The sequence below is a fragment of the Mirounga angustirostris genome, unplaced genomic scaffold (genome assembly GCF_029215605.1).
Source record: "Mirounga angustirostris isolate CCGP_5_RB_7025 unplaced genomic scaffold, mMirAng1.0.hap1 SCAF_5, whole genome shotgun sequence".
Lineage (NCBI taxonomy): Eukaryota > Metazoa > Chordata > Mammalia > Carnivora > Phocidae > Mirounga > Mirounga angustirostris.
Window position 1 is genome coordinate 42375119 of NW_026991713.1, and position 26186 is coordinate 42401304.

Sequence of the window (26186 nt, forward strand, 5' to 3'; positions counted from 1 at the left end):
CGTACCTGACTTATTGGTCAAAACCAGACATAACATTACTATTTTAATATCCTATATTAATTATATCAATGTTAATAGCTCTAAAAATACTGTATTCTTCTATGTAGATCATTGGTTATGTAAAAGTTAAAAATGTCATTATAATTTCCAGTTTGCTGAGCCTGTGAGTTTTACTTTGAAGGTCGTTTAGTAGCCATTTTAATCTCCATTTATAATGATTAAAAATGTAGCTATTTTATGATAGTGAAGGCTCTACATCTCTACTCAAGTTGCTGGGAAGTTTGATGATGTTTTATCTTGTGATTCTCCTATGCTCTGAATACTGCTCTTTAAAGGGTGAGAAAAACCTACATTTTTTTTCTCCGTTGTTCAAGCTTTTGGCATTGATTCCATGGTTGGGTTCTGTTACGAGAATCTCCAAATACTCTCAGATCATTGTCTTTATTACCAAAACCTTGTTAAATAAAGTACTACTAGTCATTCATTGAACTAATATTTGGAAAACTTTATTTTTAAGTTGTCTTTTTTAAAGATTTTATTCATTTGAGAGAGGGAGAGCATGAACAGGGGGAGGGGCAGAGGGAGAGGGAGAAGCAGACTCATCAGCAGGGAGCCCGATGTGGGGCTTGATCCCAGGACCCTGAGATCATGACCCAAGCCAAAGGCAGATACCCAACGGACTAAGCCACCCAGGTGCCCCTATTTTTTTAAGTTTTTATGTATGGTATTAGATGAAGTAGATTTTGACCTAAAGCTTAATGATTAGTTAATTAAAATTATGGAAGCTAGAAGGGCTGCATGTTAATATTCTTCATGAAATGTAATTTTAAGTTATTTTAATGTGCAGAATGGAAAATTGGCATTTTATTTTTTTTTTTAAAGATTTTATTTATTTATTTGATAGAGATAGAGAGAGGGAGAGCACAAGCAGGGGGAGCAGCAGGCAGAGGGAGAGGAAGAAGCAGGCTCCCCACTGAGGAAGGAGCCCAACGTGGGGCTTGATCCTAGGACCCTGGGATCATGATCTGAGCCGAAGGCAGTCGCTTAACTGACTGAGCCACCCAGGCGCCCCGAAAATTGGCATTTTAATGAATACTCTTGCAATTCTAAAATATGGGAAAGAATATAAGTAAAACTAATCTCAAATGCAATTTAAGGGGAAAAATGAAGTTTTAATATTGTTGAATTCAGTAATTAGTTTAAAAAGCTAAACTATAGTGCCATTTTCATTTGTACCTTTATTAATGTGCCATTTTTTATTTTTTTATTTTTTTTAAGATTTTTATTTATTTATTTGAGAGAGAGAGCGAGCACAAGAGGGGGGAGCGGGAGAGGGAGAAGCAGACTCCCTGCTGAGCAGGGAGCCCGATGCGGGACTCGATCCCGGGACTCCAGGATCATGACCTGAGCCGAAGGCAGTCGCCCAACCAACTGAGCCACCTAGGCTCCCTAATGTGCCATTTTCATGTGTACTTTCACTAATGTATTTTTAAAGTACTTTATGATTTGTTTTCTCTTCAGTGTCTAACTTTCCTTTAGGCAGTTGTTTTATATTTTAGGCAGGTGTTTTATATTTTACAACATGACCTTTCACCTTTTAACAGTACTCTGAAATTATTGTACCAAATACATATTCTTTATGTTTTCTATGGTAAAATCTATAAAGAATTACATATATCATTTTAATTTGTTTAGCTTCTACTGAAAATAAAATTGATGTGGCTGCCATCAAGGAGAAGGTTAAGAAAGCCAAGAATAAGAAACTGGGAGCTCTTTCAGCTGAAGAAGTTAAGCTTAAAATGGAAGCAGATGAAAAAAAGAAGAAGAAGAAAAAGTAACATTAAAAAAAAACCCTGGATGAGAACCTTTTAAGCTATCTCCTTTTGTAAAGGATTTTGAGATACTAGGGCATTAGTAGCCTGTATGTGAGAAGGAATACTCTGATCACATTTTTCTGAGTTTATGTCATTCTTCAAAACAGTGTTTATATAAACAGCTGTCCTTTATAAATATAAATTATTGTATTCTCTGTGTGTTTTTGGAAAACTTTATGCTAGAAAGTGCTACATATGTCTTTGTATATATTGCACCTAACCTGTTTTGGCGTGTTTTGCCTAAGCATGATTTTAGATGTAATTTTTAGGTTGTTTATATAAAGATTTTTGGAATGTGGCTATTGTAATTATCCATCAAATCCAGTGTTTGATGCCACTGGTTAGTCTTTAAATATAATCATGTCCCACCATTTGGTTTTGAGCAAAATAAATGCAGATTTTGCAGTGCTCTCTCTATTGCTAACGAGTGAACATTTAGGCTTATTTCTTTTTATAATCTCATTCTACATTATGTTTAAGATTAAACAACCCATAAGCAAAAAAAGCAAGGCCCCTTAAATCCCTTAATTACTATACTGAATCTGGGAAAATGGTAAACCAAAGACCTCAGATTGCAAGGTGGGGGTGGGGGGGGTGGGGAGACCAGATGTTTAGAATTGAAGCAGCATGCAACAAGTTATGTAGAAATGTTTTTACTAGTGAGGGTCAGTGGAGTTATCTAGAATCACCTAAATCGAGCACATTCATTTTGTAGTTTTAGGAGCTGAGACATACAGAGGCTGGGTTACTTACTGAAAGTCATAGCTTTGGCAGCCTGAAAACAATGCTTATTCATAGAAAAGTGGAAAGTAAAAATGAGTTTATTCTAGAGATAGGAAGTTGAACAGTTTTTTTATTAAGGGTTTACTGCAACAACGTATTTTTTTCTGAAATGTTTTAAAATTAGAACTAAAAAATACACCTGTTAATTTAAAAAAAAACACATATCTGAATGAATTGTGGTTTTTTTGTGGATTATATTAGTTTGAAAGAACTAAATGAGGGTATTTGTGCTTGACCCAAATGATCATTATAGCACTCAATATTAGGATTGGTGGACTAACAGTGAGAAAGAGAGATAGGTATCTGTTGCGTGAAAATACTGGCCAGTCAGGATGCACAATAGAGTAGTAACCTGTGAAACAAACATAAAATATCCTCTTAAACGTTGTTTCTCAGAATGCAATAATACAATTCACATAGATCTTAATGGAACAATGAAAGATTTATGTACATACCTGTGACTTTGTCTCGCTTTGGATTAGCTGTAAAGTCAGAAGAAGAAAAAAAATATGTACTGGTGAGGCTTTATTTTATTTTAAAAAGCCAAGTCTCTAATTATGACCATTAACTGTTGCTTTCACTTTCTTAGTTTTTTTCAAACATTAAAGATTTTTTGTACTAACTGTACTAACTTGTTATTTTTAAATTGACCTTATAAACTTTTTATATACTATTACTATAAGTGGAAAATAATTTTACATACCATAACTAGCAGATAATAAATACAATTAAAATAACAAACTATTAGAATTTAAGAATAAAAATAATTATTAGTAATAGTCAATGTGAGCAATTTATTAAAATATTTCCTGGAAATAAGTTCCTCCCTGAGAAGAATGATACTGTTTTATGATCAGTCAGTAATAAAGAGACCATGACCTCTCTCTTACAGGGATTTGGTTTGCATAATGTCATAATTATCCCTCTCTTTTCACTGAGCTTTATTCGGATTTTGACACTCAGAACAATCTGCCTTAGCCTTCTTGATACTTTTCTAATTAAATAGGTACCTTCTCTACACCAGTTCTTTGCCAGCTGGTGTTGAAATCTGTGGCACAGCCCAGCAAGGACGTGGCCAGGGTGCTGGTGAGCATCCCTGATCATCATCCCTGTGAGGGGGCTTTGTAGGAAGTTACCAGGAAGCTGCTGCTACTTTAACTGTTTTGGGCAGTTAATGCCATGAAATCAAGGATGTGCTGTGTTAGTTACATTTTTTCTTACATATACATTTTTTAAATGTTAAATATTCAACTCTTGAATATTGAAACAAATGTACATTCATGCACTAGCTAAAATCATCCCATGTATCATTCGCATACCCAGCACATTATGCAAAACCATCCTGATTTGGCCTCTGTGGGTATTTATTGAACCTGCCAACAGTAAGTACCTAAAGCACCAGAAAGAATTTTTTTCCTCCAATATTTGTCATAATTTGTCAGAGATGGAATCTGTTAAAAGCTCTTTACCCTCATGCACATTAGCATGTTTGCCCTTTATGTTTCTTAAGGGCCCAGGGGCTTTTATTGGATCATAGCCTTCATTTTCTGAATTTTTATCCTGCAAGACTAGAGGCCATTTCAAGCTAGTTCCCAAGGTCAAAAGCTAAAATTCCAGGAACTTTCTTCTTTTCATTGTGAAGTTATTACTAATTATCTAGATTTTTAAAGAGAAGGAATATTTTTTTGAAGGAAACATGCCTTCAAATTAGTGCTTATTTGCCAGACTAGGGTATAAATGAATTAGGCATAATTCCTACCTGTTTGGAATTTAGAATCCATTGGGAAAGATAGCTAACCAGTGGCAATAATTGAATTACTCCTTAAATAATTTAAAATAATTGTCTCAGTTTTCACCACAGATTTTAAAGAAGAAACATGAGGTTTGTTCGTGGGCATAAAAACGTGACAGAGTTTGGGCATAAAACACCAAGAGTAAACTCAACATTTGGGGGTACAGGAAGGATGAATTGATGGATAATAGGTAGTATTTATTGAGTGCTACTGTATGCCAGGTTCTTGTTCCAAATACAGATACTTCTTTCTCTTTTCCTTGATCTGTTTCATCAAACCTGTGAAGAGATACTGCCATCTACATTTTATTTTATTTGCTTTTGTTTTTTAATATTTTTTATTTTTATTTTTAATTATTTTAAATTTTATTATGTTAATCACCATACATTACATCATTAGTTTTTGTTGTAGTGTTCCATGATTCATTGTTTGCGTATAACACCCAGTGCTCCATTTAATACATGCCCTCTTTAATACCCATCACCAGGCTAACTCATCCCCCCACCCACCCTCCCCTCTAGAACCCTCTGTTTCTCAGAGTCCATAGTCTCTCATGGTTCGTCTCCCCCTCCAATTTCCCCCTCAATGGAATATTATGCAGCCACCAAAAAAACAAAATCTTGCCGTTCGCAACAACGTGGATGGAACTGGAGGGTGTTATGCTGAGCGAAATAAGTCAATCAGAGAAAGACCTGTATCATATGACCTCATTGATATGAGGAATTCTTAATCTCAGGAAACAGGGTTGCTGGAGTGGAGGGGGGTGGGAGGCATGGGGTGGCTGGGTGATAGACACTGGGGAGGGTATGTGCTATGGTGAGCGCTGTGAATTGTGTAAGACCGATGAATCAGACCTGTGCCTCTGAAACAATACATTCTTTGTTTAAAAAAAGAAGAAGATGGGGGTGGGGCATCTACATTTTATTGTTGAGGAACTTGGTTCAGACAGTTGCCCAAGGTCACAGTGGTGGAACTGGAAATTGAACCCGGGCATACCGTTTCAAAAATGTGTGGTTTTAACTCCTATGTTATACAGCCTAACTTGGAAAAAAAAAAAATAATACGCTTTGTAGTATTGTAGCAACATGAAAAATTCAGTTAATACATTGATGCTACGAGAAGAGATTCGTTGCTACACGTTACTGAGTTGCTTTAACAAAACTGCTGTGAGTGAAGTGAATGGTCGAACCAGGGGAGAAATGACCGCTCAGAGAGCTGATCAAAAAAGTGTGGCTGTACCCGAAGTGAAGATGAGAAATCAGTGTTTACAAATCAGGAGTTTTTTTGATCTTGCTGAAATGAGCAAATCTTGGGTCTACAGTTTCTATCCTCATAGTCATTTTTTGTTGTACTGATTAGAGCTAAAAAAAGAAGGTTCTTATTTGCTTCCTTAAATTTACCTTGAATATATGTTCATTCCCAGGACAGTAAGCCATCGGCTTGATTGCTACTTGACTCCAGCTTCCCTGAAAATAGCTATTAGGATAAAGCAAACATTTGCATTCTGAACTCTGCAGAGAAAGTTGTTTCAAACACATTGTATTATTGGTAGATTTTTCCTTTTACTCACTGCAGAGGTTGTCCAAACATTTGTCATCACTGGGGCAGGCACTGCAAGTAGATCCTCTTCTGTATGGCCTTTGAGAGCTTTGTCTGTAAAGTAGAAAAAAGCTGTCCATTAGGAGAGATGATTTTTTTTCCAGTGAAATTTACTGTGAATCTTTGACTAAATATGTAGGATGGAAGTCCACAGATTCCGAGGGTTGAGGGAAGTGGAAGCCTGTTAATATTTATAGAGTTTTATTCTATGTGTCTATGTCTATGAACCTATGTCTTCACCTACATCTTCTCATTTAACTCTTAAGACAACTCTGGAAGTTATTCTTATTTTTATTTTACAGATAAGGAAACTAAAGCTCTAAGAAATTAACTTGTCAAAAATCACAATGTATACATGTCAGAGTCACAAGGAAATCTGGATTGGTCTGACTCCAGGGCAACACTTGGCTCTATTTAACTGTCTGGCCTGTATGATCACTACCATCCAAAAAACTGCCCATCCTAAGGTCTCATGACCCACATTTACTCCTCTCAGTTTAGCAAGCCTCCTTGGTTTTAGTTGGACAGGAGTCATTTGGCTGGGTTAAAAAAAGAAAAAAAAAAATGAGAGGGGGGATTTCTAAATTTGTTTTCACATTAAAGATGTAATGTGGATAATAATTACTGTACTAAGCATCCTTGAATGAATTAATTTTCACAATAGCCTATGGGGAAGATACTATTATTTATTTATCCCCAATATAGTTAGAGGTGAGGCACAGTGGAAATAATTGACCAAGGTCATACACTAGAAAGTGAAATAATATCCAAGCATTTTATATCCCCATGAATATCTTCAGAGTAGAAATGATGAGAACTGTACATGCATTTCAGTAACTCTGCCATTGCACTCATCTTTTTTGGAAAGGAGTTCTTAATTTTTTGTGTCATGGTACCTTTTGGCAGTCTGGTGGAGCCTATGGACTCTCAAAATTATTTTTACTTTTTTTTTTTTTTAAAGTAACCTCCATGCCCAGGGTGGAGCCCAATGCAGGGCTTGAACTCACAATCCTGATACAGAGACCTGAGCCGAGATCAAGAGTTGGACACAACTGACTGAGCACCTAGGTGCCCCAAAATAGTTTGTTTTTAAGTGCATAAAATAAAGTTTGTAAGATTATAAAGGAAACTGAGTAAGTTCAAATAGTTATCAAAATGTTAAAAATATTTTTGATATAGCAATATGTCCTCTATTAAATATTAAATAAGATCTAGCAAGAATTCTAATGATAGTACCTTTAATGATAGATTACAACCATATTTTGAGATCTCTGCAGCAAATGGAATGTGCTATGAGAATATCTGATATTTACAAAGAAAGAAGTAGTACTAACACAGAGTTACAGTATTGCCGATGGGGCTGAAGTGTTGTCTTCATACATAATGAAATGTTATTTTCAGTAGAGGTTAGTGAAAATAAAGATTTAACTCCCAAGTTCATAGACTCAACTCCCCTCCCCTAACACTATAGCTTTACCTCCAAAGTTAAGGAGACATTACTTTCTATTAACACCAGGTTCCCAACACCAAATATATGTTCTAATCATGTTTGGCTCCAAATTAATCTAGGTTGTTTCAGAAACTAAGTTTATCCTCATGCTTGCTTTACACTGTGGAAAATAGTCAAAGGAATATTCTGATAACAATTATAAAAGACCTCCAAAATACACATTAATTATGGGGCTATCTTTCATTGTTAGCACAAAACTCATTGAGTGGTCAAGTTCTAGAATGTTTTTAATAAAATCGTTTGTGCTGTTTCATTCTTTGTTGAATTGTGTCTTCCAAACTATAAAGAAGAAGAAATTACTGTTTCAAAACCAGGCTAAAGACAAGGCAGTTACGAATTCTAGGGAAATGGCAGAATTCATCCCGGGAGAAATACGCTACTGGAATGGCCTGCATTTGTCTGGACAGGAACAATTGAGACCAAGAGCCCTAAAGTATTCTGTCCATAAAGAAGCAAGAAATTTTAGTGTTCCCCCTGGTAGCCTGAGAAAGAAAGTCAGGGCCCCAGGACTGAAGAAGAGAAAAGACAGATTTTTTTTTTTTTTTTTTTTTTAAGTAATCCGTGTCCAACATGGGGCTCAAATTCACAACCCCGAGATCAAGAGTCTAAGGGTTACTGACTGAGCCAGCCAGGCGCCCTGAGAAAAGATAGATCTTTAGGGGCGCCTGGGTGGTTCAGTCAGTTAAGCAGCTGCCTTCGGCTCAGGTCATGATCCCAGGGTCCTGGGATCGAGCCCCACATCGGGCTCCCTGCTCGGCAGGAAGCCTGCTTCTCCCTCTCCCACTCCCCCTGCTTGTGTTCCCTCTCTCGCTGTGTCTCTCTCTGTCAAATAAATAAATAAAATCTTTTTAAAAAAAAAAGAAAAGATAGATCTTTAAAGAAAAAGATAAATATGAGTTAAGGGTCCTTAAGGCAGAACACACTAGGTCTTGTAGGATCTGATGGTCAGGGTTGTCATTTCCTCTAACGTGCTATAATCCTCTCTTCCACTAATCAATCACAAGATAGCCTAGCTCAGAGGGGCCCAGGAGAATGAAGGGAGAGTTGTGTCTACGTTCAAAAAAATGCAGATCAGAATGATCTGAAGCGGCCAGGAGGAGGAGTCAAAACTGTCCTGGACAATGACTGACTCCAGAGCTTGAGTTACAGGTGACAGGAGAATTAAGCATCCTCACCCCACTCTTAGGAAATCTCAGAAAAATGGGGAAGATACTGGACTTCTTAGAATTATGTGGAATGGGGGCCTTTGAGGAGAAAAAGCCAGCTCAGAAGGCAGTAGAAAATGAGGACATCCTTAACTGGCCTCTGTGCCCCCCACCCCATACCCTCCAATCCATTTTCCACAGCTCATACAGAATGATCTCTCAATTTAAAGCAGGTCTTGTCACTCCCTTGCTTAAAATACTTGGAGGATTCCTCTTGTGATGTGAATACAGTTAGATTTGCCATGACCTACACAGCCCTGCAAGGCTGAGCTGCCTCCTTCCCCGAGTCGCATCTCATTCAGTGGTCCACGCACTCTGCACTTCCGTCCATTCTTGAATCCTCTCCACAGAAGCTTTGCAGGTGTTTTCTGCAGCAGACATCCATTCATGAAGTTCTTCACATGTCTGGTTCCTTTCTATTCTTCATGCCTACACTTAAGTACATCATTTTATTCAAGTAAGGTCCTGCCTATTGATAGTGTCGATTTCAGTGTTACTGGTATTTCCTTCATTACTCCTATCATGATGCAGTTATTTTATTTGTATTTTTATTGTCTTTCTGCCCCATAAATACAAATTCCGTGAGAGTGGGGACTGTGTTGGGCTGGTTCTCTTTTGAAGCTCAGTAAACAAATATTTGTTGAATAATCGAATGTGTGAATTATTTGTATGAATAAATGAATGTTACTCTATAGAAGTATTATAACTGGTTTTAAGTTTTACAACTTATTGTTTAGAACTCTAAAAGCAAGTAAAGTGAGTATAAGCCAGAAGACTTCACATTTGTGCCTCATCATAACAATAACTGTGAGTATTTCTCAAATAATCACCATTGCCAGGTATTACATATACCTGGTGTTTTACCTAGCTTTTCTCATGTAGTTTTCTTTTTCTTTTTTTTTTTTTAAGATTTTTTATTTATTTGACAGAGAGAGACACAGCGAGAGAGGGAACACAAGCAGGGGGAGTGGGAGAGGGAGAAGCAGGCTCCCCGTGGAGCAGGGAGCCCGATGAGGGGCTCGATCCCAGGACTCTGGGATCATGACCTGAGCCGAAGGCAGATGCTTAACGACTGAGCCACCCGGGGAACCCCTCTCATGTAATTTTCATAGCTACTTGATAAGTACTCAGTGCTTTTATTATCCTGATCTTTTGCAGAGCAAACTGAGGTTCAGAGAAATTAGTAACTTATCCAAGGTCACACAGTAAGTGAACCAAGGTAGTGGGTCTCAAGACCCCATATCTTAACCATTAAGTTATATAAATGTCATGAAAAATCACCACTGATTGGCTTGATGGCTTTGGCCGGTTTTTCCTGGGTTTTCCCTATTTGCTGACTTTGGGATTTTAAGTCAAAGTTGTTCTCTTCTGAATGACACCTGATTTTAGTCCTTTCACTCCCACCTACACTCAGTCAAACTATCAAACATTTCTTCTGAGCATTACTTCAGGGAAAGAGAGAGAGGCTTCTAACAAATCTTTTGGAATCCCAAAGATTGGAAAAATCCAAACAAAATTCAAGGGAAACAAAGAAAAAAAGTGTTGGGGCGCCTGGGTGGCTCAGTCAGTTGGGCATCTGCCTTTGGCCCACATCATGGTCCCAGGGTCCCGGGATTGAGGCCCGCATCGGGCTCCCTGCTCCACGAGGAGCCTGCTTCTCCCTCTCCCTTGCCTGCTGCTCCCCCTGCTTGTGTGAGCTCTCTCTCTCTCTGGCAAATAAATAAAATCTTAAAAAAATAATACTAAAATAAATGTTATATATTTGACAAAGGGTTAAAAGCTTTTTAAAATACAAACAACTACCATAAACCATTAAGAAAATCACTCTAGTAGAAAAATGAGCAGACCATATGCTTCACAGAAGGAGGAATGTAAATAGGCAATCAGATGAAAATGTATAATCAATGGTAGTCTACGAGATGCAAAAGAAAATATGAGATAACACTTTATATCAAATTGGAAAATATTAAAAAATGATAATCCCAGTCCTAATGAAGGAGTATAAATTGGTATAAGTAATAGTGGAGGATAATTTGGCCATATGCATTTTTAAAAACTTAAAGATGTTCACATGTATCACTTAGTATACTATTTCTAGGAATTGTGGGGAAATCGATGCGACCAAAGACTTCTATACAAGGTTGTTCATCAGATATTAAAATACAGAGAACAATCTAAATTCTTCAGTAGGATGAGCTGTTGTGTCCATCTAGAGGACAGACTCGGGAGCCAGACAGCCCAGGTCACAATCCAGCTATGACTTGGTGACATATGAAATAGTGTCACCAATGGTGGAACCCTGGGCAGGCTACTCACCCTGTCAGTACCTCAGTTTTCTTAACTGCCAAACAGGGGTGGTAAGACGACCCATCTCAAGACCTTTCATGAACATTAAGTAAGTTAATACGTATGAAGCAATTAGAAAAGTGCTCAGCGGGGCGCCTGGGTGGCTCTGATGGTTAAGTGACCGACTCTGGTTTCATCTCAGGTCTTGATCTCCTGGGTCTCAGGATAGAGCCCCATGTGGGGCTCTGTGCTCAGCGTGGAGTCTGCTTGAGATTCTCTCCCTCTGCCCCCCCACCCAGCTCAAGCGTGCGTTCCCTCTCTTTCTCTCTCAAATAAATAAAATCTTTAAAAAAAGTGCTTAGCATATAGTAAGCATTTTATAAGTATTACTCTATTTTTTTTATCGTGAAAATAATGTATGTTTAGATTTAACCAATTGGACTCAGTTTAGATGATCCCCAATTTTTTTTTAAAGATTTTATTTACTTGAGAGAGAGAGAGAGAGCATGCCAGAGAGCACAAAGGGGGAGGAGTGGCAGAGGGAGAGGGAGAAGCAGACTCCCCGCTGAGCAGGGAGCCCCACATGAGGCTCGATCTCAGGGCCCTGGGATCATGATCTGAGCTGAACGCAGACGCTTAACTGACTGAGGCAACTGGAAGCCCTAGATGTAACCAATTCTGTTGGCAACATCCAAAGTGTCATGGTCAGGAGCCACTCGAACATATGCTTTCTCTTCATCAGGCCTGATCAGGATGTTGACCTTAGCCACGTCAAAGTCATAGAGCTTCTTCTTTTTTTTTTTTATTATGTTAATCACCATACATTACATCATTAGTTTTTGATGTAGTGTTCCATGATTCATTGTTTGTGTATAACACCCAGTGCTCCATGCAGAACGTGCCCTCCTTAATACCCATCACCAGGCTAACCCACCCCCCACCCAAAGTCATAGAGCTTCTTCACAGCCTGTTTGATCTGGTGTTTGTTGGCCTTGACATCCACAGTGAACACAGTGTGTTGTTGTCTTCTGCTTTTATCAAGGCTGACTCGTTAAGTCAGGGGGAGCTTGATGATGGCATAGTGGTCAAGCTTGTTTATCCTGGGGGCACTCTTTTGTAGATATTTGGGCTGCCTTTGAAGACACAATGTCTTGGGCCATCAGTAAGTATGTGATGTGTGGATCTTCTTTTTTTTGGTGATTTTGGACACCTATCAGCCCTGCCTTCTTGGCCTTCAAAGCCTTGGCTTGGCTTTGGGAGGGGCAGAGGCTTCCTTCTTCACCTTCAATGCCATCTTTGTGAAAGAGTACTTTCATTATTTTTCTAATTATTCATTCATATGTTTAAAAATTCAATGACATGGAAAATGCTCATGGTATAATTTTAAGTAAAAAGTAGAAAATGCGCATTTCCATTATGATCTCCATTTTCTCAATAACGTGTATGATGCATAAACACACATATATGTTTAAAGAAAGGTGGGGGCATGTCATGGGTCTACCCTATTTTCCAAAGGAAGAAAAACTGTATCCATTTCAAAACCAAAACTTTCAAAAGTAAATGAAATAAATTACATAAATTGAGAAATTTAATTGTTCCTTTTTTTGAAAATTGTGCAAAACATGCCAAGTTTTAAAAAAAAACAATAAATATAAAGTAACACCAATCCTCCCATTTTGTGGTGTTATTACGATTTCCCATTGATCTATGTCCCTGAAAACATTTTAGTCTTGCCACTCTTAAAAACACGTGCTGTGTATGTATGTGTGTATTTATATAGCACTTGTAAAGGGTGCATACACACACGCACATATATTAAAAAAAAAATGTACCAGGTGTTAATGGAGTAGATCTCTGGGTAGAGGAATTAATAGTGATATTAATTTTCTTTTTTACACTTTCTTTATTATCTCAATTTTCTATAATGAAAATAAATACTTCTAAAGTAGATTTAAAAGAAGTTTAGAAAGAGGTTGATTTGGGTACTTACCCTGGTCCGTAGTTGCATATGAAATGTGCTACATTGGTTAAGCTGTTAATGCCATAAACTGTGGGGCAATATTGTACAGCACAGCCAACTTTATAACTGTCTGCCCAGACAACCTGAAAGAAAATAAGGATTTGTAGCAAGAGAGAGACAATAGGGGCACCTGGGTGGCTCAGTCGTTAAGCGTCTGCCTTCAGCTCAGGTCATGATCCCAGGGTCCTGGGATCGAGTCCCGTGTCAGGCTCCTTGCTCAGCGGGGAGCCTGCTTCTCCCTCTCCTGCTCCCCCTGCTTGTGTTCCCCTCTCTCGCTGTGTCTCTCTCTGTCAAATAAATAAATAAAATCTTAAAAAAAAAAAAAGAGAGAAAGACAATAAAGTGAACATTTGAGTATGAGTAGGCCTTCCTAAACACAGTGAGGTGTATTCACTCCAGCAGGGAAAGCCGTTGTTACCAGGGAGCACTCAGGTGCTCAGAATTCAGTTGAAAACAAGGCTTGGAATTTTATTATTGGGGTGTGTGTGAAATAAACATATACACAATACTAAGATCATTTTGGGCACTTGAAATAAAATAGTGAGTGCTGGGGAAGAGGGGCTGAGCTTGGGTATCCAGAGAAGGGGCCATGGAGGAGGCGCACTGAGGGTAGAATGTGCAGGAGACCTAAATGTGGGAGGAAGAGCCTCCCAGGCGGAGGGAGCAGAGGCGTGGAGGACTCGCGGTGAAACCGGCTTGTGAGAGTGGCAGAGAAAAGGCCAGCAGAGCTGGGATCCAGGTAATAGGGAGAGTCGTTCGCATTGAGTTAAGAGGCAGAGGGGCAGGTCTCGGGGAATCTGATAGGCAAGTGAGCATAGACTCTTTTTCCCATCTCAGAAAGATCTCTTCGGTTGTTATGAAGTCAATGGACTGAGAAGAGCAAAGGAAGAAAGAGGGAGGGCATTTGAGAGGCTGTTTCAGTGGTACAACAAAGACAAGATGGTGGCCCACACTTGGGTGGTGGTGGCCCGTTCCTGGGAATCCATCAAGTTCATGGTTCAGCTTCTAGCTAAAGCTGAAAGGATTTGCTTTTGCTTCAGTGTGAGGAAAGTGGGAACATTTGGGGCCTGAGTAACACTTGTGAGATTAGGAAAAGTAGGGAAGGAGGAGGGTGGGAGGGAGCATGGACAGGGGTTCTGTTCAGGTCGGGTGACCTTTGAGATGTCCAAGTGTGGAGTGACTTTGCTGCTGAAAGTGACCATCTACAGTTCAGGGGACAGAGCAAGGCTAGAGATAGAAATCTGGAAGACACGGGACTAGATTAGATCGTAGGCAAAGATAATAGATAAACAAGTAAATGAGAGCATGGGATAAAGAGAAAAAGAAAATCAACCAGCAAAGCATATTGAAAAGGAGTGTGGAGCGGCATAGGAGGGAAACCAAGGACGGAGCCGGCCTCAGGGAGAGGGGCCTGTGAAGTCGCATAGGTCGGGAGGGCTCCGTACCTGGTTTAGTTCAACATTGTCACATACTTTCCCACATTTAGTGGCACTTTTCCCCCGATTTTTTAACAAGGAACTTTACATTTTCCTTTTGCACGAAACCCCACAAATTATACAGCTCATCTTAACCAAGAGTGTTTGATGTCACAGAAGCCTAAAGAAAAAAAAATATTTTTAAAGAGCTGGTGTCTGGAGATAAGCCAGCGATCAGATGCACTCCTTTTTACAGTGATACCAAATTGCATATTAAATTACTTTTACACATTTTTTCAAAAGTAATTTTGTGACAAGAATTGAGCCCAGTATGGGGGATACAGAGGTGAAAGAGCCGGAGCCGGTGGGTGCCTTTACAAAATGTAGAGAAAAGCTGCCGTGGGGCCTTCATGCAAGGGTTTGACTGTGGTGCGGGGAACAGAGGGGGCTAAGGGAGCGTACAGCGCAGGAGCCTGCTCTGCCTTAGTGAGGCTGGACCGAAGCCCGGTGAGCTGGTCTAAGAGCCGGGAGAAGTCTTCCAGAGAGGGCAGTTTATGCTAACCCAAGATGAGAAAGACTCACCGAACTGACACAAGGCTGGTGTGGCTGCAGAAAAAGTTCAAGTTTACTTCAAAAAAAAAAAAAAATCAGTGAAAACCACGCCTGAGGGAGAGAGTATAGTGGGACGGGAGATGTGGATCTGAGTCTGCGCTTCTCCAAGGCTTAAAGGTGGGGTCGTCGTGGGGGAGTGGCTAGGGAGGCTGAAGGGGGTAGGAGGGACAGGGACAAAACCGCAGATAGGGAGCAGCGCTCTGCATTCTGTCCTCTTTGGTTTGGCATCTGGGGAGACTATGGGAAGGCAGCTCGGGCTCCCCTCCAGAGGACGAGGCGTGCTCTCCTTCAGCAAGGGACCGGTTCCCTTCCTGATCGACGTCAGGGGTTGCCCTTTCATCTCACACCAGAATCCCCTGCAGAGAACTGAGGCCTCTAGCTCAGGGCGAGAGCCTAGCTTTATGGCCATGAATCCTCAGGTTTGACCCTTGTACGTATACTTTCCAATCATTTTTGCATTTATTTAAAAAGTTTTAGGGGCACCTGGGTGACTCAGTCATTAAGCATCTGCCTTCGGCTCAGGTCATGATCCCAGGGTCCTGGGATCGAGCCCCGCATTGGGCTCCCTGCTCCGCGGGAAGCCTGCTTCTCCCTCTCCCACTCCCCCTGCTTGTGTTCCCTCTCTTGCTGTCTCTCTCTCTGTCAAATTAATAAGTAAAATCTTTAAAATAAAATAAAATAAAAAGTTTTAAATTTCACTGTATCTCAAGGTGATTTCACCTTGGAAGCTTTGTTTAAAATGCAGGTTTCTGGGCCTATCTCAGTCCTGCTGAATGAGAGTCACTGGAATTATCCTTGAAATCTGTATTTTTTTTTTAATTGAGATATCCCTGATAATATAATATTACATGAGTTACAGGTGTACAACATAATGATTCAATAACTTTATACACTGTGAAATGATGACCATAATAAATCTTGTTAACATGTGTCAAAAAGAAAATCACAGGCCTAAAATGGCATGACTTATGCTAGACCATGTCACCAAACTGGGGCCTAAGGCCTAACCTAATTGCACTTTTTTTTTCTTTTAAAGATTTTATTTATTTGACAGAGAGAGACACAGTGAGAGAGGGAACACAAGTGAGGGAGAGGGAGAAGCAGGCTTCCCGCGGAGCAGGGAGCCCAATGCGGGGCTTGATCCCAGGACCCTGGGATCATGGCCTGAGCCGAAGGTAGAAGCTCAACCCACTGAGCCACCCAGGCATCCCCAGAAATGCAGTCAGGGACTTCCTGGTCAGCACCAATAAGCTAATCCGTCAAAGGGACCTCTCCATCCCCGCAAAGGAAGATGAGGTAAACCACCTAATAAGACCCTTTTCTCCCCAAAGGAAGATCACCTCACTCAAAATAATCTTTTTTTCTGTTTCTTTCTGTCCTGCCTTTTAAAACCTTTCCCTTTCTGTAGCCCCTTGAGCTCCCTCTGCTTGCTAGATGGGATGCTGCCTGATTCATGAATTAGTTAATAAAGCCAATTAGATCTTTAACATACTTAGATGAATTTTTGTTATTTAACACATCCATCACCATATCGTTACAATTTTTTTTTCTTGTGGTGAGAAATTGTAAGATTTACTCTCTTAGCACCTTTCAAATATATACTACAATATTGTTAGCTATGGTCAGTCAGCATGCTGTACATCCCAGACTTAGTTATTTTATAACTGTAAGTTTGAGCCTTTGACCACATTCACCCATTTTTCCCCTCCACCCCCACCCTAACACCTACCAGTCTATTCTCTGTTTCTAAGACTTTGTTTTTTGTTTAGATTCCATATAAGATGGTATTTGTCTTTCTTGGCCTGACTTCGTTCACTTAGCATAGTACCCTCCAGGTCCATCCATGTTGTTGCAAATGGCAGAATTTTTTCTTCAGGAAAATATGTTACATATATAGAAATATTCAGCCATAAAAAAGAATAAAATCTATATTTTAACAAGTTCTGTAGGTGATTATTATGCATGCTAACTGGGTGCAATGTTGTCTGTGTTTTCCTTTTACCATCACCTCGGTAAATCATTTTATATTTTTTATCCTTTGGTCTTCGCACACTTTCTTCAGGTGTTGTTTTATCTCAAGTATTCTTAATCTTTGGGCTTCCCACACACACATCTTTAATGCTTTACGCTGTTTCTTTTGTTTTACCGTCTTTTACTTTTCTTTTCTGGTCTCTTAGTTTCCAAGGGTATGCAATGTTAATTACCATTCATTTTGTTTTAATTGGTCTCTCTTTTTTTAAAGTCAGGCTGTAATTAAGACACAGTAAAACCCATCCTTTTTAGGTGGACAGTTCCATGAATTTTGAGAAAAACATAGTTGTGTAGCTACCACCATATTCACGACCTAGAACACTGTCCATTGCTCCCAGAAGTTCCCTTGTGCTCCTTTGGGGTCAGCTCTTCCCCCCATCCCCTGGCCCCTGACAATCTCTAATCTGTTTTCTGTCCCTATCATTTTGCTTTTTCCAGAATATTACATAAATGGGATCAGTTTAAATGTAGTTTTTCCACTCTAGCTTCTTGCACGAAGCATAAGCATTTGAGACCCATTCGTACTGTTGGGCTCACTTCTTTATTGCACGGATGTCCCACAGTTTATTCTCCGTTCAAGTTGGTCTCTTTTTAAAAAGCTTTATGAGCAATCAGGTTCTGGGTTCAACTTGTGGGCTCTGGGGCTACAAAGATGGAGTTCATATTCCAGCTCAGCCACTCACTCTGTGACCATGACCTTAGCTTCCTTCACTATTTAGTGAGGATGTTTTCTACACCTTTATAACAAAAACATTGCATCTGGGGAACCTAGGGGCAGGGGCATGTCTCTCCACTGGAGCTAATGCCCCCTTCCCACCATCTTCTTTCAAGTCTCAGTATGAGTCCTTCTGACTCATTATCAGGCCCTATTATCACGAGTATGGTGACACTGCAACATATATAAAACCAGGTAGAGAAGCTGAAACATGTCCCACTTCCATTTGTTTGGTAAGAGTAAAAATAACGATTTCAAGAAGGTGGCAGCGCGGCCGGGATTAAAACCAAAAATGAGATCTATGGTGCCATCTAGTGGGCATTCTCAGCACTACCGAACCGAAGCTGTTGCCCCGCCCATATATTGAAGTCAAACTATTCCCGTTTTATAAAGGCGAACTGCTGATCGCAAAATATCTAATCTTCCATATTAATATGCCAAAATTCTTACACAGTGCAAATCTATCTCTAGTGAAGACCGAGCTAAAGTGTTGATCTAATGTGTCAAGAAATACCACATCTTTATGAGTTAGTAATTGGATCTAAATCTATTGTCTTTACTCTGTACAACCATCCTTCACCAGCCAAAATCTGAAAATAACTTGCTTTTTATTAATAGAAGATGAGGATAAGTGGGGGGGTTATAATATCCACTTGAGGTGATTTCCAGCAAGAATTTAAAATGGCAACTGAGCAGTCTTGAATCTCCCGGTAATATTTCTTGCAAGGATCAAAACATTATATTTTAATGTGAGGTCATCTTTAACCACGCTGTCAAAATCTTCTTCCAATATAATTGGCAAAAAACCCCAGCTCATGAAGGAGATCTAACCTTTGCTTAATGCCTGCTAAGTACCAGCACTTTACTAGATAATTTATCTAAATCCTATTATTTAATCCTCACCAGATACCTGATATCTGGATCCCAGCCCTTCCTCTTACCAGCTTTGTGACACGGGGAAAACAACTTCTTCTTCTTCTTCTTCTTCTTCTTCTTCTTCTTCTTCTTCTTCTTCTTCTTCTTCTTCTTCTTCCTCTTCTTCTTCTTCTTCTTCCACTAGGCAAAGATCTTTATTAACCTTGTTTCAAACTTTATCCTGAGGCTTCTTCAGCTTAATAGCTGCAAAGAATGAATTGTGTCTAAGCAAAAACTGAAAAGAGCTACAGTGGCCAAGAGGCTTGGGCTTAAAAAATATTAGAGATCCAGATTTCATCAGATCCATGAACAAAATTTTAAAAAGTAGTCATCATATAAAATAGCAGCTCACAGTAATAAGTTTTATCTTCTTCAGAAGATGAGTCAGATCAGTTTGCTTCATTCTTGGAAGCCTCATCAAAATTCCACAAGATCCAGGGGCGCCTGGGTGGCTCGTGGTTAAGTGTCTGCCTTCGGCTCAGGTCATGATCTCCAGGTCCTGGGATCGAGTCTCCACGTCGGGCTCTCAGCTCTGTGGGGAGCCTGCTTTTCCTTCTCCCTCTGTCTCTCCCCCTGCTTGTTCTCTCTCTCTCTCTGTCAAATAAATAATAAAATCTTTAAAAAAAATTCCACAAGATCTGGAACTTCCTCCTCTTCCTCTCCTATAGCAAGTGATGCTTTTCCGTCCACAGATTGTGTGGGCCGAGCTTCAGCCCATCTTCCTGAACTAGGCAGCCTGTCTGCACCAGGTGGGTTGAAGACGCTGGGTAGCATTTCCGTCAGCACAGCCTATGATGGCGCAAGTGTTTGCTGCCAGGGATGCCTGAACTTACTGGTTGTGAAGGTGGATCACTGTTCCTTGGTTTGTGAACGTAGTCACTTCTTCAATCCAGAGATAGTTTACCCCCAGCTTCTTTAAGGAGACCTGAAGTTTTTTTATCATCTGCTGTAGCTGTTCTATGCACCACCTTCTTCCAGTGGGCAGTTCCTTTCCCACCGATGCGCACGTGTGCTTGCAGTTTGGCGAGTTTCTCCTGGTTCATGATAGTTTCTTTCATCTTGGAGCAGAAATGGGACCCTGCGGGGGGATTAGGGCTGGTGCTCAGGGGGTCCCCTGCAGACCAGCTGAGATTAGGTGCACAGAGGCAAGGACGCAAGGTCTAGGAAAACAACTTCTTCATTTCCCTGAGCCTGTTGACTCATCTATGGATGATTGCGGCTCTCTGACAGGTTTGTGGTGAGATTTGAATGAGATCTTAAACCACGGAGAGCTAAGAAGCACACTTAAAAGTGGTTGCTGCGGGTTGTGTTATCCCAAACCCAGGGTGTCCCTGGACTTCCTCTCCAGGATAAGGCTTACTCTTCAGAATTGGGAGTAGAATGTAGTGGTCTCTTAAGAGAGAACAGGTTAGGATCACTCAGCTTGGGCTCTGATACCCGTATGCAAGGAAATGAGTTTTCTCAGGTCCGAAATGTTGGCCCTCCTTTTTTTGTCCTAGATGGAAGGGAAAAATTTACAAGTAAGCACAGCTAATTTGGGGAAGGCCATCTCTGAAATCTCAGGTCTAGATGACATAAAATCAAGTTTCCTCCTCCTGTTTTTAGTCCCTGGAATCATGGATGTGGAGTGTACTGACTTGCATGGTTTAGGAGTCTGTGTTCAGTTTAACAGTCCTTTGATCTGCAGATATTCGCTGTGGTGAGCTCCTAGCCATTCTTCTGAAGTACGGGGCTCATTTGTACCCACTGTACACCTTGTTAATTTTGCCAGGAGTTCTCTTCCTTTTCCTTTTCATTTGATAAACTCTCACTTAGTTTTCAAGAACCAACTGATTTGGCTCCTGCCGTATGAACAACTCCTATGTCTCCAGACCTCCCTTTGGCCACATACGTTGCCGTGTCCTCTTTGCCCACATGGCACCTTGTCAGTTTCTCCACAATGTGCCAACCGTGCGCCACATTACATCCACTTACACACGTCTCTCCTCACAGAAGCTCGCCTCCTAAGGGTCAGGGGCCATTGCCATCTGTGTCCCTCATTCCCTGCCCCACCCCGCATTTCTCCTCACTTTGACTTCTTGGTGATTGTACTCCTCAGTAATGTGGTAGGACAGAAAGCCTTTGCCCCAGGCTCTGTTTGGCAGGCGTCTGCACAAAGACATATGACCAGGGAGTGCCTTGCAACAGTACCGCGTGCAGGGTAGAAGCTTAAACACGGACTGAGTGAGAGTCAGTACCCTCAAACTGACAATTATTTTTGGAGATTTAAACAGCGCAATGTTTAATGGTACCAGGTACCACTTGTAAACAACCTGGAGTTAGCTTCCTGGCCCTCGAGGACTTGTAGGATTCTGATGGAATCAACTTTCTGGTTACAATTTTTTGTGAACATAAGCCAAGATGAATGGTTTATGGGATAAGTCTAGAGGAACCTTATTTATATTTTTAAGAAAGGGACCAATGCTACTCGTGGTTTGATAACTCTTCCTTGCTTACAATAATCTTGAGGTGAAAATGTCACTGAAATCTTCCATTCCCCTCACATCATAATAATAAATAGTGATGCCAACCTTGTTTTACCTGTAATGAGACCAGAGGTTCTATATGGCTGAACTTCATTGAGAGTTTTTCCAACAACGTCTCACTCTTTAAAAACACCTGTTATTCTGGGGCGCCTGGGTGGCTCAGTCGGTTAAACGACTGCCTTCGGCTCGGGTGATGCTCCCAGGGTCCTGGGATCGAGCCCCGCATCGGGCTCCCTGCTCGGTGAAGAGCCTGCTTCTCCCTCTCCCTCTGTCTGCCGCTCTGCCTACTTACGCTCTCTCTATATCTCTGTTAAATAAATAAATTTAAAAAAATCTTAAAAAAAAAACACCTGTTATTCCAAGTTAACTACCTTGTTAGAAATGTTTTTGCCCTCATACCTCATTTCAACACATTTTTGTACATTAGAACCAGTCAGGCGTGGGTTCAGCACCATTAGTTATTGGCTTGACAAAGATGCCAGGAAATAAAAGTAAATAAATGAAATGTGGCTGGGATAGGGAGGCAGCAGAGTAAGAAGACCATAGAAGATGGTCTACCTGAGGGATTTGTTTCCACGTGTTGCAAACATGCATTAGGGTTAGGAAACCAAACCAGCTTCAATTAAAAAAAAAAAAAAAATCTCAATGGGAGCCTCTGAATGTGGCCACTGGGACTAAATCCTGTAGATTTGGGGGGCAGAATAGCCACAGGATGGTTTACACAAGCTTACATGCTGGCCTCTCCACTGTTGTTTCTCTCGTCCTCAGGCAACACACGGTAGGCTCTCTGCCCACTCCCGGAGGAATGGGAGCATATGGAACTGAAGCTTCTGTCAGAGATGCTTATGTCTCCCAATTTTAGAGTCCCAAATCAAGTGCCTCCAGTTCCATAGAGGACGCATCCCTGAAAATCCATTCACTCACCACATCCTCTGATGGCTCACAAATGGAATCAAGTCCCCCAGGGGGGTTGCTGTTACCGAAACATCCAAAGTCTGTCCAGATCAGTGAGCCTCACGTTTTAGGTTTACGCACATAACTGAACTCTTCAATCATGACCTCCCCTGCTATGGAAGTTTGCCCCATTTATTTATTTTTGAAGGAAGCTTGCAACCCCTACTCTTTCATATTTGCAGTTGCACCAGCTTAACTATATACTTTCTTAACACCCGATTCCAGTTTTCTCTTTGCCCTTGAAAAGATGTTTCAAGAGAATACAGGGCAGGGGCGCCTGGGTGGCTCAGGCATTGGGTGTCTGCCTTCGACACCCAGGGTCCTGGGATCGAGCCCCGCGTCGGGCTCCCTGCTCGGCGGGAAGGCTGCTTCTCCCTCTCCCGCTCCCCCTGCCTGTGTTCCCTCTCTCGCTGTGTCTCTCGGTCAGATAAATAAATAAAATCTTAAAAAAAGAGAATACAGGGCAGACGCTTACCTGAGTGTAATGGCCACAGACCTTGGTGCATTTCTGAGTCTCGAAGTCATAGTCCTGAATTTCACTGTGCCATTTGGTAATGGCTGAAGACACAGAGAATATGGATACAGACCCAGTCCAGATATTTTCTCCCACGAAAGTGAAATTCGGGTGCAGCTTGTTCGACTGCAGCTGTCCGTTGTGTGCAAACTGACAGTTTTTTGCCCATGCTTTTGCAATTCGGGCTAGTGCTGGGTCCCACGTCTGCCAAAAAAAAAAAACCAAAAACAAAACATTAAACAATAGGAGGGTCAAGAATGAAAATTGGATTTTGTAAAGATCTTTCAACTACAGTGAGGAAAAAGAGTTGAAGAGCGATCAGCGTAGACACTGGAAGATGAGAAAGCGGATTGATCAGCGGGTGACTCAGCTTCCTACCATTAATGAGAGAACAGGAAGCCCTCACGTGTCGCAGAACAAGAATTACACTTCTTGCACAACCCTCAAGCCCTGTAGCCTGTAAATAGGTACCACCAAGCCTACGGGAATCAGGAAACGTTACAGGCCACTGCACCCCCTCGCTGATTAACCGCATCCTGTCCCTTTAAAACCCTCGTGGACAGAAAGTGTAGAGCCGGCTTTTGGACCAGAGGGGGCCTCCTCCCCGGGTGGCCAGCCTCCTGAATGAAGCTCTTATTCCTTTCCATTCAAAAAGAATGAAAACTCTTACCAAACAACGTAACTGGAGTGAGCAAAGTGAGAGTTTGAAAGGGAATGAGGTGTGATGAGGGTGACAACTGGAATAGGGGTCTCATTCCGGTCTTCCACTACCCTATAGGGCCAGTGGGAAAGCTGATGATGGAGTTTTGTGGAATTCAGAATCTAAATGAGGGACACAGATCAACATTTCACTGTGGGCCTATTACGTGCAGAATATTATATGCTGTGTTTCATACAGTTGATATAATTTAATAAGCACAATAGGCCCTACCCTAAAGAGCCCAGACACGTTAAAAACCTGCTCACAGCCACAGAGCTGGGCCCAAACCCAAGCCTGACCGATTCAAAATTACATCCTTTCTTGAGATGCCATGCTGCCTTCCTGAGAAAGCCAATACTCTGCCAGCAGCAAAAAAAAAAAAAAAAAAAAAAAAGGCAAACTTAGAGACAACATAAACAAACAACAAAACCTTCAAAAATTAACAGGGAAGAAAGTGACAAAAAAAAAAAAAAAAAGCAAAATCTATCTATGACCAGAGGAAAGGAAGTATCTAAAAGAGAGAAATAAAATGTACTTGCTGAGCCTGCTTGCAAGAGATGAGTCAACAGAGCTGAACCGGATTCATTTTGATCACAGATTATGAATTTACTGCACGCATGAATCACGATGAAAAAAAAGAGCATCCCGGGTTAGCAAGGATTTACCTCCCACGTCAGTACACATTAGTTGTCTTTTACTTACTTATGCCACGAATGCTGCTCTTTTCCTTACCATGTATAGCATAGCACTGGCTGTTGGATTCACCTCTGATCGGAACTTGTTATGAATCCGAACACAGTCTTTGATGAAATCTTCATTTTCGGTATCTGGCAAACTGCTTGCTGTATATGCGTGACTGGGAACTACAGAAACGATCCAAACTGTCATAGCAAGTGTGACTCGCATGCTCGGTCTGCCTGGAGGGTGGACCCCAGAGCCACGGCTGGTCCTGACGTGTGTGCCTCTCTCGGTTTTACTGACTTCAGCTTCGAGAAAAAAACAAAAAGCAGAACATGAGTTCATCACAAGTTTAAAGAAATGGGTTTCTCCATATATGGTTTGCCGCCACTTTGGGGCTTTTAACCCCGCCTTTGCAGTGGTTCTCAGTAACACAGCACCTATTATAACATAGATTTTTGTGAGGCTGCATCAGACTTTCTTTTGAGTTAGGGGATATTTCCAAGGGAAATTCTAGAATCTCCAGAAATAACAGTCTCAATTTTTACGGAGGTTCTGGTGGTTAAATAAAAACATATTTCTTCCATAAACGTCTTGCAAAATGCTTTTCAAAAACTTTGTAAGAGTCATATCGGTTGGAATATCTGGCTAACATCTTAACTTGACATAGAATTCATTCACGATGGGGTGTGTGTGTGTGTGTGTAACCAAGGGAAAGAGAGGGCAGAGAGAGAGAGAGAAATGGTAGAGAGAGCACTCGTCTCAATTTCACATTTTAGTTTAAGTTCTGTTCCTCACTAGCTGTAAGACTTGGACAAGTTACCAAACTGTAATCCTCAGCTGCCTATTTACTGAATGAGGCCAATAAAACTTTTTCTAGCTCCTTAATCAAAGAGGATTTGGGAGGATCCAATGAACTAGCTAATATATTAACACGTATTAAATTCGGCTCTGGGTATTCAGTTTCGTAATATGAGATAAACACCCGCCCTCCAGGAGTTCAGAGAAGTAGGAGCTGTGAGACAGTGGTGACAAGGACAGAGACAGTTGAAGGTCTAGGTAGAAGAAAGCACTCGGGGCTAAGGACTTACAGAGGATGCTTAACCCATCCTGGGAAGGGTCAAAATGGCTTCCTAAACAGCAGTGACGTCTTTGCTGAGCTGGAGTCAGACTGGTGTTGATCAAGTGAAAAAAGGGTAAGGAGGTGAAGAGAACTGGAGGGGACAGGGACCACATATCTGATGCAGGCAGGCCAGGTCCAGGTACCCAGAGGGGGTCCCACAGGACCAGCCAAGAGGGTCCTTGGCTTAGAGAAAGATGGAAATAATTTTATAATAATTTATAATAATTTTATTTATTTGTCAGAGAAAGAGAGAGCACAAGCAGGGAGAGTGGCAGACAGAGGGAGAAGCAGGCTCCCTGCTAAGCAAGGAGCCCAATGCAGGACTCGATCCCAGGACCCTGGGATCATGACCTGAGCCAAAGGCAGACGCTTAACTGACTGAGCCACTCAGGCATCCCTTTAATGGAAATTATTAAAAGGAAACATTACAGAACTCTAAGGTGGAATTATTGCCCCCCAATATAACCTCACAAAGTACTCATATATAATCTCAGTTGTGTCCAGGCGGCCTAATTTGTACTAGCATTCCTTTCCAGTCTATTGACCTAAGACCCCTAGTCTAGGGCTCAGAGGCAACCTTTTGATCAAGGCAGTGATCGTCAACAGTGAGACCTTCCTGCAGCTTGAGGTGGGAGGCAGGCCTGCTGCAGCTTCCCACCTTCTTCTGAGTCTATGAGCTAGACTGAATTTTGAACACCAGAACAAGAAAAATAAAACCTTGCAAACGAGGAAATTCAGTGACATTTTGTGACCGTTTGAACAATCCCCATTGTATACATATACCTTCCAAGAGTAAGCCATATTGTCTTGGTACTGTAAGGAACTAATCCAATTTTTTTCTCTAATTTCTTGAAAATAATAAGCAAAAGGGAAAGTCTGCCATTACTGAGACCATTTTTACATTATTATGCAAAGTAAATTAGCTCCTCGGAGC

General features: G+C 41.0%; 2 protein-coding genes and 1 pseudogene across 3 annotated transcripts in view; 1 reads left to right on the plus strand and 2 right to left on the minus strand.

Annotated features, from left to right (window-relative positions):
• KRR1 (KRR1 small subunit processome component homolog) overlaps positions 1 to 3460 on the plus strand; it is a 15747-nt gene extending 12287 nt beyond the window's left edge. The window contains exon 10 of the mRNA XM_045872944.3: positions 1696 to 3460. Coding sequence (XP_045728900.1) covers positions 1696 to 1838 — 143 coding nt within the window. The 3' untranslated portion in view covers positions 1839 to 3460. The remainder of the gene's footprint in view (positions 1 to 1695) is intronic.
• Positions 2832 to 24461, minus strand: GLIPR1 (GLI pathogenesis related 1). Of its 2 annotated transcripts, XR_006790597.3 has the most exons (7): positions 24184 to 24461; positions 22713 to 22955; positions 13041 to 13153; positions 6021 to 6103; positions 5851 to 5926; positions 3113 to 3139; positions 2832 to 3009 (listed from the first exon to the last, which is right to left on the minus strand). XR_006790597.3 is itself a non-coding variant. In XM_045872945.3 (6 exons), exons 1-6 carry the CDS (start codon positions 24355 to 24357, stop codon positions 2855 to 2857), a joined length of 795 nt encoding a protein of 264 aa, XP_045728901.1. In that variant the 5' UTR covers positions 24358 to 24461; the 3' UTR covers positions 2832 to 2854. The 2 variants fall into 2 exon arrangements, 1 of the variants encoding a protein (XP_045728901.1); XM_045872945.3 differs by lacking the exon at positions 5851 to 5926.
• Positions 9826 to 13028, minus strand: LOC123843488 (large ribosomal subunit protein uL23-like; annotated as a pseudogene).
• Positions 24462 to 26186: the final 1725 nt, after the last annotated feature.

What these genes read in the sequence shown, in the direction of transcription:
- GLIPR1 (XM_045872945.3), bottom strand. Translation starts at nt 24,357, where the DNA reads ATGCGAGTCACACTTGCTATGACAGTTTGGATCGTTTCTGTAGTTCCC. An exon ending in CCAGTGCTATGCTATACATG is followed by an intron (nt 22,956 to 24,183) that starts GTAAGGAAAAGA and finishes TTTTTTTGGCAG; the next exon opens with ACGTGGGACCCAGCACTAGC. An exon ending in TCTGTGGCCATTACACTCAG is followed by an intron (nt 13,154 to 22,712) that starts GTAAGCGTCTGC and finishes ATTTTCTTTCAG; the next exon opens with GTTGTCTGGGCAGACAGTTA.